At 31.8% G+C, this 17,040-nt stretch overlaps 2 protein-coding genes across 2 annotated transcripts; one reads left to right on the top strand and one right to left on the bottom strand.

The window, feature by feature from the left end:
* Nucleotides 1-477: 477 nt before the first annotated feature.
* LOC148604668 (vacuolar protein-sorting-associated protein 36-like) lies at nucleotides 478-12,268 on the bottom strand. The gene is made up of 12 exons (XM_088549549.1): nucleotides 12,110-12,268; nucleotides 9,664-9,732; nucleotides 9,314-9,384; nucleotides 8,886-9,000; nucleotides 8,530-8,607; nucleotides 7,840-7,953; nucleotides 5,597-5,674; nucleotides 4,231-4,431; nucleotides 3,752-3,816; nucleotides 2,353-2,437; nucleotides 1,670-1,746; nucleotides 478-617 (listed from the first exon to the last, which is right to left on the bottom strand). The coding sequence occupies exons 1-12, from the start codon at nucleotides 12,209-12,211 to the stop codon at nucleotides 521-523; spliced, it is 1,152 nt and encodes a 383-aa protein (XP_088405675.1). The 5' UTR covers nucleotides 12,212-12,268; the 3' UTR covers nucleotides 478-520.
* A 13-nt stretch (nucleotides 12,269-12,281) lies between these two features.
* LOC148604667 (uncharacterized) lies at nucleotides 12,282-16,202 on the top strand. The gene is made up of 3 exons (XM_088549551.1): nucleotides 12,282-12,434; nucleotides 15,170-15,369; nucleotides 16,003-16,202. The coding sequence occupies exons 1-3, from the start codon at nucleotides 12,371-12,373 to the stop codon at nucleotides 16,111-16,113; spliced, it is 375 nt and encodes a 124-aa protein (XP_088405677.1). The 5' UTR covers nucleotides 12,282-12,370; the 3' UTR covers nucleotides 16,114-16,202.
* Nucleotides 16,203-17,040: the final 838 nt, after the last annotated feature.

The raw sequence follows: 17,040 nt of genomic DNA, 5'->3' as shown, positions 1-17,040 counted from the left end.
ACAAATTTCTTCCACTTGAGACATTGCATGAGGGGAAGAAGGAACCTTCCACAGGTTAACAGGTATGTTATTTGGGGTTTCTTCATTTATGTAACAAGTTTCATAAAATTGGAACTTTTTTCTCAGCACACTACCACAAATGATTTATTGTAGTTAACATCCACTGTTTGACAGAGAAAAACTGAGCACATGGGGAAAGTTTTAAGATTCCATAATTATTGCAATATCTGTATTATTTTTACACTGAAGTTCATATTAAAACATCAGGAAGAGAGTTAATGATGGCTCATCAAGAAGTGTAAAATTTTTCTATTGTAATTCCAACATCCCTTGCTTGAAAGAGACAACCTAACTGAGCACATGGGGAAAGTTTTAGCCTCCAGAATTATTGTAAAATACATGTAATTATTTGTACACTGAAGTCCATATTGAAACATCGGGAAGGGAGTTTACGATGGCTTATCAAGAAGTGTAAAATTTAACCATTATGCCTTTATATATGATAAATTATGACAATAAATTACACAGGTTTTGTTAAGAATAAGTTTGGATAAAATCTGAGTCCTTCTACACTTTCGTCTCTACACACTCCACCAACTTTTTCTGTTAACAGCAATCTGAAAAAATTTTTAGAATGTTGGTCTTGACAAACAACACTAGGAAACCTTGATGAACAATTCCCAACAAATGTTTTCAATAAGTTACACAAGTTCAGTAATTGGATATATTACATACGGTGAAACAGTCTTCTATGTTAATTAGTTATTATGAACATGTGATGCAAAGGATATTCCACATACACGAAGTCATTTTTTAAATATATTGATGCTATACTTCAAATCAAATCAAATCAAATAAGCTTTATATAAGTCGGCAAGTTAGCTAACAAAACATAAGCTCTTAAAGAGCTTTTATAACCGACATACTCTATACTTCTAAAATTAGATCCAGATATAAACGTTCTGTTCTGTAATTACTCTCAGCCAATCACGACTGAAGCACAGCAGATGAAGCAGACAAAAAAGAAAACACATTATATTTGTACCTGTAATATATAAATTAAGGACTTGCACTCCATCAATATGTTATATATTGACCTCGGACAGTATTATCTTAACAGGTCCATATATAATATATTGACTTCGTTAAAAGTCCATAACTGATAAATATTTTATTGAATTTCTTAGTAGAGTGTGGACTAAAAAGGCTGAATTTTAACTGGACTTACTGCATGTTTGGCCCACAACACTGACATACGCCTATCAGGGCTAAGTTATTACTGTGGAAGTACTTAAATTTGTTGGTATCAATTTTTGTTAAAATCTTCAATATGTGTATAAATTAAACACTTGGTAGAGTTTTTTTTATAAAAAAAAATATTGGTTAAATACACTCCTAGTTGCAGATTAATCAAAATATATATTCCTAAGCATGACTAAAAGATACATACACAGAGGGCTGAGTGGTTACTAGACCTGTTTCCATTATTGATGATGCAGGTTAGACCTCATTTCTAAATGATTATAAGTATCTATTTTTGTATCTCTTGAACCAAAGGTCAAAGTTTAGTCATATGTCACAAGAAATGAATAGTACAATGATTATATCAGATTATTAAAAATGATGAAAAAGAAGAAATATTTTAAAAACCATTTCATGAAAAAAATACCTTTCTTTTGCTAATATCACAGATATTCCAACATTCTGAGCCAACTCTTCTGCTGTCATTGACTGGTTGTCTTCAATCTAGTCAACAAAATTAGGTTTTTACATTTCAATAAGCTTTGTAAGTCTAAATTCACTTTAACTAAAGACTCATTTATATCTTCCACTTCCCACATTATACATGTAATGTATAGCATTATAAACTATCTACCATTCTTTTTTGTGTGTAAATAAAAGCATAAAAGCAAGAACTTTTTTCAAGAAAATAGTTACATTGCTAAGATTGAACTCTAATATCCATGTATTTGAACAGGAGTTTGGATCCTACTCTTGTGAATTAAAAGGGTCAAATGAAAAGACTGACAAGCTGGTAGGTAAAGCATAGAAACTGAAATTATGAAAAATTTTATAATTATAGTAAAGAGACTTAATAAAATTAGGACAAGTTTATGTATAGAAACAATATGGCAACATCACTTTTAAGTGAGTTATCACCCTGATCCTAGGGAATTTTTTTTTCAGTTGAACATCCTAGTGTCAATTTTATGCTTGACGGAACACAATGAAGACTGGATCATTATCAGATGTTTATTAACAAATCAGCATTACATAATGAAACAAAAGATCAACCATTTAAGATGGGAAAAAAAAAGTCGCATAACTTTTTAAGAATTACAAAAGACTTACTGTTTTTGTTGTATTTTTAATGACTTGTTCTTCATCATGTGACTGTAATTGTAGAACTGCTACACCACTGTCAAATGTCTTTAATCTGCAAGAAAGTACAGAAAATTAAAACTTGATGTATGCAACTACAATATCACACTAAAGGCACAAGATAAGTAGTTGACTCTCAGCAAAAAAATTCAATGATTTAGCATTAGACAAATCTTCCATTTCTATGTGGCAGATTCTAATTTTTCACCAATTTTGTGTAGTGTCCCCAATGATGTGGGAGGTTTAATGGGTGTGAACTCTCCTCAATTACATTATCAGTCCTTTCCAATTACATTTCCTGTCTGTACTTCTGTTTGTGATTTGCCAGAATTAACTTTGGTCGCAGTATCGAATTTTGCAGCATTGCTGACAAAAGATTCATTATTCATTTAATAAAATATTATGAAATTTGCAACAACAAAAAGCTCACTCGCAAATACCCCCCCCCCCACACTCTACTCCCAAGAAACATATAGGACATCACAAAAGTAATTTATGACATTCAGACATTCATTGTATAATAAAGAAACTGAAAAGTATTATCAAGTTCCATTCAGTGATTGATTAGAAAATAATCCTATTTCGGACACAAAAAACTCCAAAAAATCAGGTAGAAAACAAAAAAAGAAGGTGCACAATGGCATCATTTAAACAAATCTATGCAATTTTCATGTCCCCCTGCCTGACAGATGATGAAAACCCTAATTTGCATCAGGGACCCAAAAGTCATACAGATGGAAAAACAAAATAAGAGGTGTAAAATTGCATCATCTAATCAAGAACCTGTGAAAGTTTTACCAAAATCTATTCCATGGGTTCTACAGACTTGCAAATTAGAACTGGAGAGAGCTGAACAGATGGACACAATGATATACCATGGTAGTTAGAACTGGGAAGAGCTGAACAGATGGACACAATGATATACCATGGTAGTTAGAACTGGGGAGAGCTGAACAGATGGACACAATGATATACCATGGTAGTTAGAACTGAGGAGAGCTGAACAGATGGACACAATAATATACCATGGTAGTTAATTTGATTAAATTGCTTAAGTTTACAGTTAAACTCATCATGTAATATTGGGTTTGTAATGGCTTCCTTTCAGATTAAGTATCATTGTAAAACTGTTTCTCTGTTTTCAAAGCAGTACTTAATACTCACAGAAAAGTACTTTCTGCCAAAAACCAACAAAATAAATGCCAAAATAAATATACTGCTTAAAAAAATACAATAACAGTATCTGATATTACCCTTTGTACAGAAAAAGTCATCAATTTTCATTGAACATGAAAAGTGGGTAATGGTTTAGTGTGAAGGAACTCTTATTTTAAATTGTCAATGAATTATGGGTTCTTATTAAACTTACCTGACTGGAAGTCTGAGTAGTTCTAACATCTCACAAGCATTCAATAAATCTTCTGGTGACATTAACTACAACATAGATTACTACCGGTAATTATAAAAAGTCTACAAATCAAATTCTGAATTTAGTAATAAATAATAGGCAAAGAACCTCCAGTTATGTACATGAAACCTTTGTAGGCAAACGGTTGTAGCTGGATACTTTTAAAAATATGTGATGGCAAACAATTAGGGCCCTGCAGAAACTCAAGAGTTTAAATTTGGTCTGTATGTCACTTTCTTGGGTAGTTCACTAGACAACTATTGATTTAGAATTTCTTCAGATACAATTTCCTTTATAATAAAAGAAGTTGTACTTAAAGTAGTTTTGTCAATTGTCAAGTTATCTACCTGAGACAGTCAATTATTTCTGTAATCAAAGTTTACAAGAAAAAGGAACAATGTCATTAATTAACCCAGGGTTTTACAACAGTGCACACAAACCTCCATGCCTCTTGCTCTGTTTACTCGACAGTATACATCAGTTAATGTCATAATGCCTCCACTTTCCTTCAGAGGACCTTCTAAAGCCTTTGATAATTCTTTAGCTAGTTCTGTGTAGTATTTGTCCCCCGTACCATGTGTTTCCCTAGTTACAGGGTTAGGGATACCCATACTGAGTAAATAAGATTTAAACTTCACTGTCTACAAGAGAATTAGAAGACCATAGATAAAATTTCACTAGTCAACATATTTAAATAAAGTATGCTCTTGAATGGTAGAAACTTCAATTTTTATTTCCTACAAATTAATAGATATGCAAATTCTTCGAAAAACTGCATTGGCAACACTTTATACTTTACATAAAATAATGCCACAATGGAAATAGAAATATATTCATTTACAAAACTTATGATTAACTGAATCAGTTCAAGATAAATAACTCAAACTAACATAAATAAAAGAGTATCTACAATATGGTTATTTTTGTCATTTTCCTAAGATGCAGATACCATTGTTTTTAAATGGAATTAACAGAATTTTTTTGAAGATTCTGATGTAGAGGGTAAATATTGAATTCACAAATCAACTTTTTTAAATTCATCACAATCTTTTACAAATAAATAAGATGCTTAAAAGTTTTATTAAAATGTCACTACATTTCTGCAGACAGTTGTCTGCATTTAAAATTTGTATTATTCTTGAGATTTCATTTTTGGTAAAAAATGGCGATTTTTAAATTTCAAAATCCACTGCCAAGTAATTAAAATTTTGTTTGTTTACTTCATTTTTTGCCAAAAAATGGTGTTTTTAAAATTTCAAAGTATACTATTGGGTAATCCAAATCTTCTTTTTTTTAAATCAAATTTTTATCATTTCCTTGCTGTTTCATGAAAAAGTCAAACTAATGAGAATTTTTCGAAATAGAGCAATTTGAAATTTATATATGAAGAATTTTTCCTACAAGTGTATCTTTTCTTTTGTCCATGAGTATATGTGACCAAGGATTGTGTGTAAACATAGTTTCTTATTAAAGATGCATATATATGTTGCACCAGTCTCATGTTTAAAGTATAGGTAATTTTTCTTCAACAGAACATGTACATTCAATGGCTAAAATATTATAACAATATCATAAAAGATCTGTTAAGCCAAACGACAAGTAAATTTTTTCATAGAACATTTTTGTCCTATTAGAGACACAGTGATTCATAGATGAGTGAATACTTCCATTGCTTTTTGTCAAAATGTAACTTCTCACTTTTTAAAGGATGTAAGGTATTTGCAAAAAAATTATTTCCCCTTACCAGAACTCTCAAGCATTTGGTGTAAGATTAATCTATATCGATAAATCATTAAGTCTAATTACCTCATCCTCAGTTAAGTCCCCTTGTTTTGCTTTGATCTTTGTTGCTATGGTTTTAGAAAGTGAAACCATGTCCTTGGCCTATAGAAAATTTAAATGACAATGTTTACACCTTCCTTGTGCTTCAAATTATGATGGTTGCATTTGTCAGTCTGAGCTAAATTAATGAATGGTTCATCTCATTTAATTGCATATCTAGTACAATGAAACCGAACTCAGAAAAAAAAAAGGAAATTGTCTAATCCAGAAAAGTTTTTTTTAAGTTCCTTACATCAGTTTCAATGTATTTTAAAAACTTGGTAAATATCTACCTATACTGAAAGAAACTTTTGGTTTAATCAGGTTCCATTGTACATTTGTCTATTATCTTCTTCTACAAAAGTTCTATTTACAGTGAATGTATTTGTGCATATACTATTTTAAATATTTCATCATGAAATGGTATTAAGTGTAATTGTTTGTAAAAATCAGGCAAAAGAGGAAAAATCAGAAACATGCATATCAAAACCCCATCGATCTGACAATTTAATATCACTCAAGGATACATTTCTATTTGAAAAGACCATCATTTAATTTCTGCATCACTGGCTTTGCTAAGAAATTTTTTTAACAAATTGTTTAAAAAATTAGGTTATCTGCCATTGAAATGTTCACTTTCGGTGCATTTCAATGAAATTATAACTCAATGGTCCAGCACGATATGGAAGATCTTGTCTGTTTTCCTTGATTCTGATGGTGCAAATAGTGAAATTACACTATCAAAATGATGGGTTTTTTTCATACCATGTTTTACCCACTGCCTGATTCTTACACAGACTGACGCTTAAGCAAGAAAACTTCCTTAAGATTGATGCAACTGATCCAAAAATACAATTTTTGATGAAATCAGAGTTGATTTATTTTAAGTGTTCTGTGTGATTGTTTCTGTGTCAATAACCCTATCTCCCCAGGTCTCAAGCTACTTGAGAAAAACAGGGAGAATTGACTTCTCTTCCAAAGAGACACTAGGGAGAAGTGGGGAGTGGTCTGGGAAAAGTGAACATGTACCTGCGTTGTTCATCAACACAATACTTACGTGCACACAATATAAGCAGGCATTTTATATGTTTATTTTCTTTTATTGAGATAAATGTTACTTTTTCTTTAAGCTACCTATGTAAGTAACTAAAAATTTTGGCTTGCTGACTGAAAGATTGACTGTATCATATATATTCATGAAATTGAATTTCTATACCTTTACCCCTTACCATATTTATTATAGTAAAATCAATATGTGATTGAGTGAAGCAAAGCTTCTTGTGTTGCATTGTCTTATTGATTTTGTCTTTTTAGCTGTACTGGAATAGAAAATTTCAGGCAGTGACATTTTGCTGAAATTTTCATTTTGTTCTATTTTTGCCCCTGGTCCCACTTTACCCATAATGATATCTTGTTTAAAAAATCCAGTCTCTTGATACAAGTTCATCAAGAATATCAATTATCATGTTAAAAAATTATTTATTACTGACAAATCTTGACAGAAACTTTATTGACACACATAATATGTAGTGGTCGGCACGAACTTGTCTCAAGTTTTAGAAATGTTCCGTTGAAATGGAGATTTCACTGTTCAGTTGTGAAACTAGAAGATCATAAGAAACGCTTTGGGTTTTCTACCAATTATCAATTGAGATAAATTTAATCCAAGCCCCAACAAACCACATGTCAAATTTGTATGTTTCGTAACAAAATATAAACAATAAAACATTTTTTTGTAAACTGGAGTGAAGAATGTTCTTTCCGTATCATGCCTTAAAAGTTTGAAACGTAAAGCTCACTAAAAATACTTTCTTGTAACTGTTATTCAATAGATTTCAAAGATTTTTACAATTTATTTTTTCTTCAACGGGTGCCATTTTTGTTTGAATTGTTATCGAAGAGAGATAACTTTTGTCAAAATACTGCTAAAGATGGAGTTCAGTCCCGGTCATGGGTGATGTCTGAAAATGAGAGGGCGACTTCGTCTTTGCTTTATGTGTTGTCTGAGGGTGAAGTGAGCGACCCCAGGGTGACTATTTTGCCCCAATTGCTCAGTAGCGTGAGCCCTGTCTCCCTTGATCCACAGGCTTCATTCCCTTTGTATCTGTGTCCATTTTATTATTATAATTATTATTTCCCTAATACCACTATTTACAAACATCATAAAAAAATCACTTTCCTGAACTAATGAAGTATGATGATATACTTCCCATTCAAATTATTATTACCTTTTCAATTAAATTGTTGAGGTCTTGAAATGACTGTGTAATATTAGAATCTGTAGCTTTATTTTTTTGTTGTAAAGAACGCTCTATACCCATAATGCCTCTGTGCCTTCCAACCTGTTTATATCAGAAAAATTATGAAGATATTTTTAAATACATGTATATAAATATACATTACTGTGAAGGTACCTTAATTCATGGATACCAATTTTGTGGATCAGGAAAGAAACACAAGTTTGTGGGTTCTTGAATTCATGGATTTGAAATTTTCAGTATACACATCAATACAATTATATTTTGGTTGTTCCCCACAATCAATTGATTATCCTATTTATAGGTTTTTATGTCAACATAAATTTTTGAGCAGCCTGTTGTTTTGGCAGGGGAATGACCAAGAGTGAAATTACTAAATTTATTTCACAGTGTGAAGTATCAATTTTTTTTACACGGGAAACATGTTTTTCACAAAAATATTGCTGCTATATTAGTATAACTTTAAAATACAAATATTTCCTAGCTTTTTTGTGTGCAAGAGCTATAAGAAAATCATCAAAATTTCAATAAACCAAAGTGAATGTGAACAAATTTGGGAATTTTCACACAGCAAAAAGCACATATTTGTATTTGTAATGAATTTCAATTCACCTACAAGCTTTGAATCATATTTTTTGCCAGAAACCTGGGCTAACTTACAGGACCAGCTGCTTGTGGAGGTGGCAAGGATTTCTCCCATCTTCTCTCTTTTAACTGTTCAGAAAATTCTCTGTGAAACTGAAGATAAAAAAATCAGTTTGGAAATACAATTTTTAGTATTTCTGAAAAATGTCTAGAAAAGCATCCCTTCCTTAGTTTGATACTGGTAATATGTGAAGGTGATATTCATTTGAAATAAATCATGTTCTGTTCATATTAACTCTTCAGCCATTAATTGGTGAATAAAATTTCATACATTAATATCTTCAAACCTGTGTACCATCATTCTGATATCAGTAAGCATATAAAAAAAGATGCATGACAAACATTTTTTACTTGTAACAATGTAACAGTACTTCTCTTTCTCCAGATTGTTTAAAAGACAATTTGATGTGGTTGTATTTGCTCTGTCTTGTTGGTCCTGTAGACCTGTTACTGTCAGCTGCACTTAAATGTACTACGATTTTGGCACTGAAACAGAATTATACTCTCCAATACAGCTTATCTTATTTGTTTGTATGTTAGTGATTATGTTTACATTTATTTATATTTGTACATTTGTACATTTTTAATTAACTCCTTGGTAATTGTGGTAACAATACTTCAACACCAAAACAAATTCTGATTCTAAGGTATTTTATCTGTGAAATCAATTTAAGCGATTTAGTTTGAGATTAAAGAATGTGATACCTATATAAATATCCTCCAAAATTAATTTGTAATATCAATTGTTCTTTTAAAGAATAAGTATCTGTTTTTTTATAGAAATACTGGTCAATAATACCTCTTTGAAAAGCCCGCTGCTTCTTGTTCTAAGAACACAACATATGAAAGAGGCAAAGAAAGTATTCTTCCCTGAAAATAGAAAGGTTAAATGAGACATTCACATGTATATTAGAATATAACTTTCTAACCATGAGACCATGCAACAGACATGGTAAGATCATTACAGAGAGAGTCCCATTGTTTGTTTTAGACTGACCTTGAATTTACTCAAATATTAATGACATGTGAAAGAAGTACAAAACAAATGATCTTTTAATATTTCACTTCAAGGAATTGTCTGTTATTAAAGTTCTATATGAAAGCCACTAAAAAGGGGAGATAACTCTAATAACGAAGACTTGAACTTACTCTGTTTTTTGGGTCTTTCCAAATTAATTTATGTGTTGTAAGGGTCAACAGACCATGGACAAAAGTACTCTGAAAAAAGAAAGTAACAATACTATAAAGGAGAAACAGAAACTGAAAAAAAGAGAAAAATTTCCCAGTTTACAGTATATATTTGCAAAGTAAACAATCTATTCTAAAACAAAGAAAAATGAAGTCGCTGGTGCAAGAAAAACAAAAAGAAAAAAATTTTTAAGTTGAAAGACCTATTAAAGAGATATACCAGTACATGTACATCAGGTCTATCTAGTGAAAATGACAAATTCCATTATGAAATTGATAGGCAATTCCAATAACTGTTCACAAGTTTTGTAGAAATTGTCATAAATGTCAAGAGCAAAGCTATAGACAATGATGACTTAAGTGTTAATAATGTAGATCAGAAATGGTTTAGTAAATATTTAAGTAGGATAAAATTATTTTCTAAATAAAGAGCAGAAATGTGACACAAGCAGGGTTTGTAAATAACATTAGCTGGTTTAGGGTTAATATTGTACTCTCAAGAGTGAAAGTTCCAAGACTTTTTTGCATCCTAAATGAAAAGTCCATCAGAAGGAAGTGAAAGATCATCAATAAGAATAAATTAAGTATGCAGTGATTATGGTAGGTCCAAAACCTAGGCAGATGAAGTTTCAATGGACCTGTATCCAAATTTGAGGGAACAAGTACCTGACATTGAACCTGCCTGTCCATCAGCTTTTTTTCCTACTGTAAGTCAAATGCTATATCATTTAATGTAAGACTAAGACGAAGAATTCAGCATATATACAATATTTAAAATATTAAAGCTCTAGTGAGATTTTAACTGAACATTAAGCAGGCTTAACATTTAAAACAAGATACATGAGACAATGAACATAACAAAACACAGTAAACAAAGCAAATACATGTGAATTGTATTAATATGATGGCGAGCATCCAGGTGGCAATGCCTTATTGGATTTTCATTATCATCCAAGCACAGTATCAATACAAAAGTTAATAAAATATCCAAAGTTACATGTACTGTATACTGATGAGGGTACAGTGTACCTTGACTAAAAATAAGGTCAGATGAATTGTGTGGATTAAAACAAAAACATGGATGCATGACACACTATGCTAAAGGCAAGATGTTTGAAGAAATTGCAGTCAATGTTGATATATATATATGCAAAATTGATCTTTTATTGATATTCTATACGCTTTGTTGTGGGTTTATTTTATAATTATCTGCACAGCAAGTTCACAACAGTTAATCACAGAAAATTTATTTAAATATATTTTTAGTAAAATGAATATTAATGACGGATTGCATCATGACCGCTGACTGATTGATTAACCAATGACAAATTTGATCACAGTTTTGTCGTGTAAAATGCCAAATAATCAGTTTATGTAAAAGAGTAATCAAGGGAATCAAGGTTTTAGTGGTAATCAAAAGAATGTAATTCAGGGACAAAGACCAGACATGAAAAACAGACATACACAACAAAGAACATTAAGAAACTAAAATCATACATACAAAGTAACAAAAGAAAATGAGCAACTCAGACTCCACTAAAAACTGGGAGCATGGACCAGATGCACCAGTAGGGTAAGCATCCCTGCTTTTGTAGAAACACCTGCCAAGTTGCCCATAAAAAGTCAAATCCGGGGTAGACGAAAGAGGAAAGGAAAACTATGACACTTTGAATAAATCAGTTTTTATGGGGCAGATGGATACACCATAACGATCCACAAGTTCATGATGACGACCATAAAACTTCTGTAGTGATGACTTCAATCTTTTAGCAACATAACCCTGTTCCAGAACCCTATTTGTTAGAATTCTAGCGCGATACAAAATATCAGCATAGTTTCTGCAAGCCCTGGCATAACGTATGAGTTGTGATATGAACATTCCATATGCAGATGCTGTAGGGATGTTGTCACAGATAAAAGGAAAGTTGACAATTCTGAATGAAAAGTCATCTTGTTTGTCATAAAGTTTGGTCAATACTTTTCCTTTCCCATCGATTTCTAAGTGTAGCACTGTAGGTCAAGATATGAGGCTGACTTCACAGTGTCTGTAGTATCCCTGATCTCAAGTTCTTAAAGGTAGATGCAATGTATTAAATCCCCAAAATTAGCAATGTCTAAAGATAATATGTCATCTACGACTACATAACATAGCGGAAGCTGAGATTAAAGGATCTAGCTAAATGACATTCTTTCCTTCGCATCAGATCAGCTATATGTAAATTTGAGAATTAATATTGGCATAAATCCAATATAATTCCACATTAAAATCATCTTAAACTTAAGATATAAAATCCATATTATGGCTCGGAATAGTGGTATCAAATATTAATACCTAAGTCTAAGATTTATACCAGTTCATACAATTTGTTTTTCAGTTAAAAGTGGTTTTTTTTTTTTAATTAATTACTTTTTCTTCCCCGTCATATAACGAAACGACAGGCTGTTGACAAACAAGAGTTTCACCAGGTTTATCACAACTGTCATTTTCACTCCACTCAAACCTGTCCATTTTTCATGTCTCTTCCTACCATATTCCGAACTGGAGACAAATCTGGTTCCAGTTTTACAAATTGCCACTGTACGTTCGCTCATAATAGAACCATTCAATCTGGTCCCTTACCGGTACGAGTTCCGAACAGTTAGCTGCCATTTCTGCAAGGGGAGCACAATGTCCTTCAAAATGTTACCAAAATTACTCCCTTTAACACGTTTCGCAGTAAGACGTGTACCACGTAAGTTGGTTAATTGAAATTCAAGTATTTAGTATATCTGATTTTGTACGTGTATAAATTTAGGTCAGTTGATACCGTAAGCTTGATCGCGCCGGAATTTGTGTAATGATAAATTTTGTGAAATTGTTTTATATCTCTCTTTCCCTTAAAGGCTTTATAAGATATGTTTACGAATTTCCATTCATGTCAGAGGGAGCAGAACTGCAAATCTTTCAAGATACAAATGCGTGAGATTTAGCCAAAAGTTGGAAAGACAATAGCGAATAGGACAAATATTACAGAGCTTATGTTATATTGTTATATGTAAAACCGACTTTAAATTAATCTTTTATGCTTTATGCTTTTTATATTGTTGCCAAATCAGCTTCAAAAATATGTTAGTTGTGAGAGAGTTGGCACTGTTAGGGGGTAATCCAATTTGTGATTCAGTGTCGGGGGCTATTTTCTGATTTGGCCACCACTGAACGCTCAGTGGGCAGCCAAATCAGAAAATAGCTCCAGACACTGAATCCCGAAAGGGATTATGTTGGGGGAAGTAATCAATTTTTTTTTTAATTTTACATGTACCATAGCTTCTATCATAGTCTTATGAACTTAAGTTAAAAAATGTAAAGAAAAAGCAGATTTAAAGATTAAGGGGTTGGTATGTATAATATAGACAGAATGCCTTCCCTAAATCTTTATAACGTTTTTTTACTAAAATTCAAACCACTGTGCTCTTATCAAAGAGACCTTCCCAGACAGGAGTCTGAACTCCTTAATTAGTTGTAGCTGCTTGTTCGACTTCACATTCTGTTGTGATGTCACTGTAGAAAACAATTTTGAAGGCTGGTGTATTACTGTAAATCATTGTAAATCAGAAATTGCCTATGGATATTATAAAGGGTATGTACAATAAACCCTTTTGTGCCAGTTTCCTTTGCAATCTTAGTGGGTACTTCTGCAATGTAAAACCCTACACTTACTTGTAAAAGCTAACAGTTTCCAACCAAATTGTACCTACCTCACAGAAGTACCAACTGATCATCATGTAAATTAACAGTCAAAATATCTTTTATTTTAAAACTGCATATACATGTGAATAATTATTTAATCAAATCTGTGGAATGTGGTAATGTTCCTAACTTACAAAGACCATTTTATGTGAAAATGGTGGATTAAACAATTCCCAAAATACTGTTAAAATGTCAACATTTTTACTTATTTGACCCAAGGTAGCTTTTCCCAATTTACCCTGAAAAGGCCCTGGACTTGGTTTTCCTGATTTTAGTCATGCTTACCTAAATGTATGTACATGTACATGGTACTGTTGAAATGAAGGAAAAATATGGAATAATGTAATATTTTATTTAAGCATTTTGGTACAGATAAGCATATTTTGTGTACATGTACAAAAATGTAGCATTTTTATAGTTGATGTGCAATGTAGGCAAAATGACTCTCTATTCCAAAATAAAGTTTCCTGCCTTAGGCCTCCTATCAAGTTTTTTTCTTTGCATTTTCTGGAAATATTTTTTACATCCTAGTGTGCCTATCCTCAGTTAAGTACCCTTGTTTTGCTTTGATGGCTCATTTTGTAGAAACATTTGATTAGTACTGAGTACAAAAAATAAGGAGAAAACTTCATAAGTTGGTAAAACTTATGTCCTATCCCTTTTGTGAAGTTAACAAATAAAATTGTTGTACACAGTTCTAAACTATTTCAAATTAGAAGGCAATTAATTGTTAGTGGAAACAAATCACTTTACTGTAGTACATGTAAATATTTTACTTTTGTAAAATCTGTAGTTTTCCTTGAGTAGGAGATTTGCCTTGTTAGTTTTCTTCGGGTAGAAGAGTTGCTTTGTTAGTTTTCCTCGAGTAGGAGAGTTGCCTTGTTAGTTTCCCTCGAGTGGGAGAGTTAGTTGCCTTGTTGGTAATATAGAGATGTACATAGTCAAACATTCTGAACATAAAACTTATTAACTACTTAATGAATTAGAGGATTTATTATCATTTATACATGTAGATACAATGTGTGCAAAAAAAGTAGCTCTTGACAAAGATGCATGTAGGTTCGAAGGGGATAAGGCAGGTACATTGTGTTAAAAGGATGAAGTTAAAAAAAAATCGCTGTTATTTGCCACAGTAGCATAACATTGCCATCATCCAGTATCATTATGATGACCAACACTTATGCCTTCCTGATTGTTTGATATGGCATTAACTAGGAGTTATTTAGTGCTTTTGCTTCCTTGATCATGTCAAAACTTAAGTAGCTCTCCAGCTAAGGATCATGCAAAATGTGATTCATGGGTAAAAAGCCTACATATTTTTATTTTTGATATTTTGTTTGAAATGTTGTAGTAAACAGAAATTAACTTGTGGTTTTTCATGTAACCCGTGCTCTTAGGAGATAAAAATTATATAGAATGCACTGTAGATTTCAAAATTAAGGGAGATAACTGTAAATGGCACTCAAATACAATAGAATCTACTGGATTTTTGATGTGGATTATCTCCTAAGAGCAGGCAGATTTGAATGAATAATTACACATTTCATAGTATAGACCCATAAAACAACTTAATTACAAAAATAAAAACATGTAGCCTTTTTTGGGGTGTATCACATTTTTCAGATTTTGCATGATTCTTACAAAGACAGCTACTTAAGTTGTGTTTGAAGTCAATATGGAATATATAAGATTTTACTGGTACAAAGTTGATACATGTATGTATATTTGATTGATTTTTAGAAATGACTGCAGTAAGGTGCATGGGAGGACATGCTGCTAATCTTCCAAGTAAACGAGAGGTAGCGAAGATGACATTGACAGATATAGATTCCCTACCACAACCAGAGGGTTCATTCCAGGAAGGATATGCCAAGCAGCAACAAAAATATAATATCTTGTTAGCAGTCAATTTAGTTGCATTCTTCATTACACACTATTTGGTAAGAACAATAAGTAAGAACCAATAAGTAACTTTGAACCTAACATGGACTTGGGATACTCCGGCAGTGCCAAGAGTGGACAAGCAAGCTATCTGTCTTCACGACATCTTAATCTCTAGCATCTGAGCTGTTTAAAATCACCATCAATTTGTTCTTATTAAACAATGTTAATTGCTAATATATTTATAAGGAACTTATGCATGTACAATTACTGGTAGTAGTTGAACGTTTTTCATGGTTGCAAAAATTATATTAATTTCTTACAATTATTAAAAATGTTCAGCCATTGCCCATTTTGGATTTGTTCACTTCTCTGCTGACTGAAAACTTATTTTTAGACCAAATCACATTTTAACAGATATTCTTTGAAATATTAAATAGTTAATATTTCATTTCTGATCTTTTAACCAAAATATTTTATAAACAGGAAGTTCAATTTCTGTATGCTTGTTAAGATATTGAGTGCTCATATATGTTTGGAATACCTACACAACTTTAAGATTTTTTTCTCCTAACAAAATGAAGATGTACACATACTGCAAAATAACTTTATTATTGTCCAAGAAGTAGCTGTCTAATAGCTTAAATAAGTTAAGAATCTGTACTTAATTTTATGCATTGTTTATTTTTTAGATGGTATCCCATGATGCAGCATGGAAAACTATCACTACCCTTGACTACAAGAAAGTCCAAGTTGATTGGAATGAACCTGATTTACCAAATGTAGAAATAGAAGAAGATTAAGACACAGACTGAATCCTAAATTAATGTGTTGATAGACCAGTCTATTTCATATTTTTGTTTTTATTCATATTAAAATGTGAAACTTAGAATTGACAACAGAAAGTCTCATTATTTCATGATTTCTAATGTACTCGCTACCTGTGTCACCATTTATAAAAGCAGGTCTAATACATGTAGCTGCTCAACTCTATCAATCACTCTTAGTGGTCCATGTAAATTAGTGTTGGTACTAGGATGAAAATCCATAATCGATTATACTCGATTCAAGCCAATTTTCGATTTAATCATGATTTTGTTCAGTTGTTCTTTTATCGAGGCAGAGTTGTCCTTCTTTTTATTGCTATGCGTTTCTCAGTTTATGAAAACCAAACATCAATACTTACGATTGATATGCACAATCAAAGAACTTGATAATTCCTTACGAGAAATTCCATTGTAATTCCATCATTTTTTAGTTTCTATGTTGACAAAAATTTCTCCTGAATTTGAAAATAAACAATTATTTAGTAGGAACGATAATCTCTAGAAAAAAAAATTTGACCCAAAACAAGGCGGTAAAACTACCAACTACCAAAAATCGTCTTGTTAACAAAATCACAGCCAATTTGACAATGTAAACATTGTGATCAGGATTTAAAATCTCATCGGATTGGAACAATTCAGATTTCACGGAGAAGCCGTTATGTGATTTGAATGAGCAAGTTATTCAACACATTTTAATTGTCGGTAGGTGTCAATGGAACTACACCATTTTTTATTTCAAATTTGAACGATATGTTATGTATGTGATGCCGAGTATAATAGGAATTATTGGAGTCTGATACAATTTTAATTAAATTCAGACTTACTGTTAGAAGATTTAGGTCTTTGATGTAAAGTTACAAATGCATAAATTTGTCAGTTATAGTCGTCAATGGTCCTGACTAG

The sequence above is a fragment of the Perna viridis genome, chromosome 10, assembly GCF_037379345.1.
Source record: "Perna viridis isolate PV_CMFRI_1.1 ecotype Kerala chromosome 10, ASM3737934v1, whole genome shotgun sequence".
NCBI classification, from domain to species: Eukaryota; Metazoa; Mollusca; class Bivalvia; order Mytilida; family Mytilidae; genus Perna; species Perna viridis.
The sequence above is the reverse complement of the archived record's forward strand: the minus strand, read 5'-3'. Positions and strand labels throughout refer to the sequence as shown.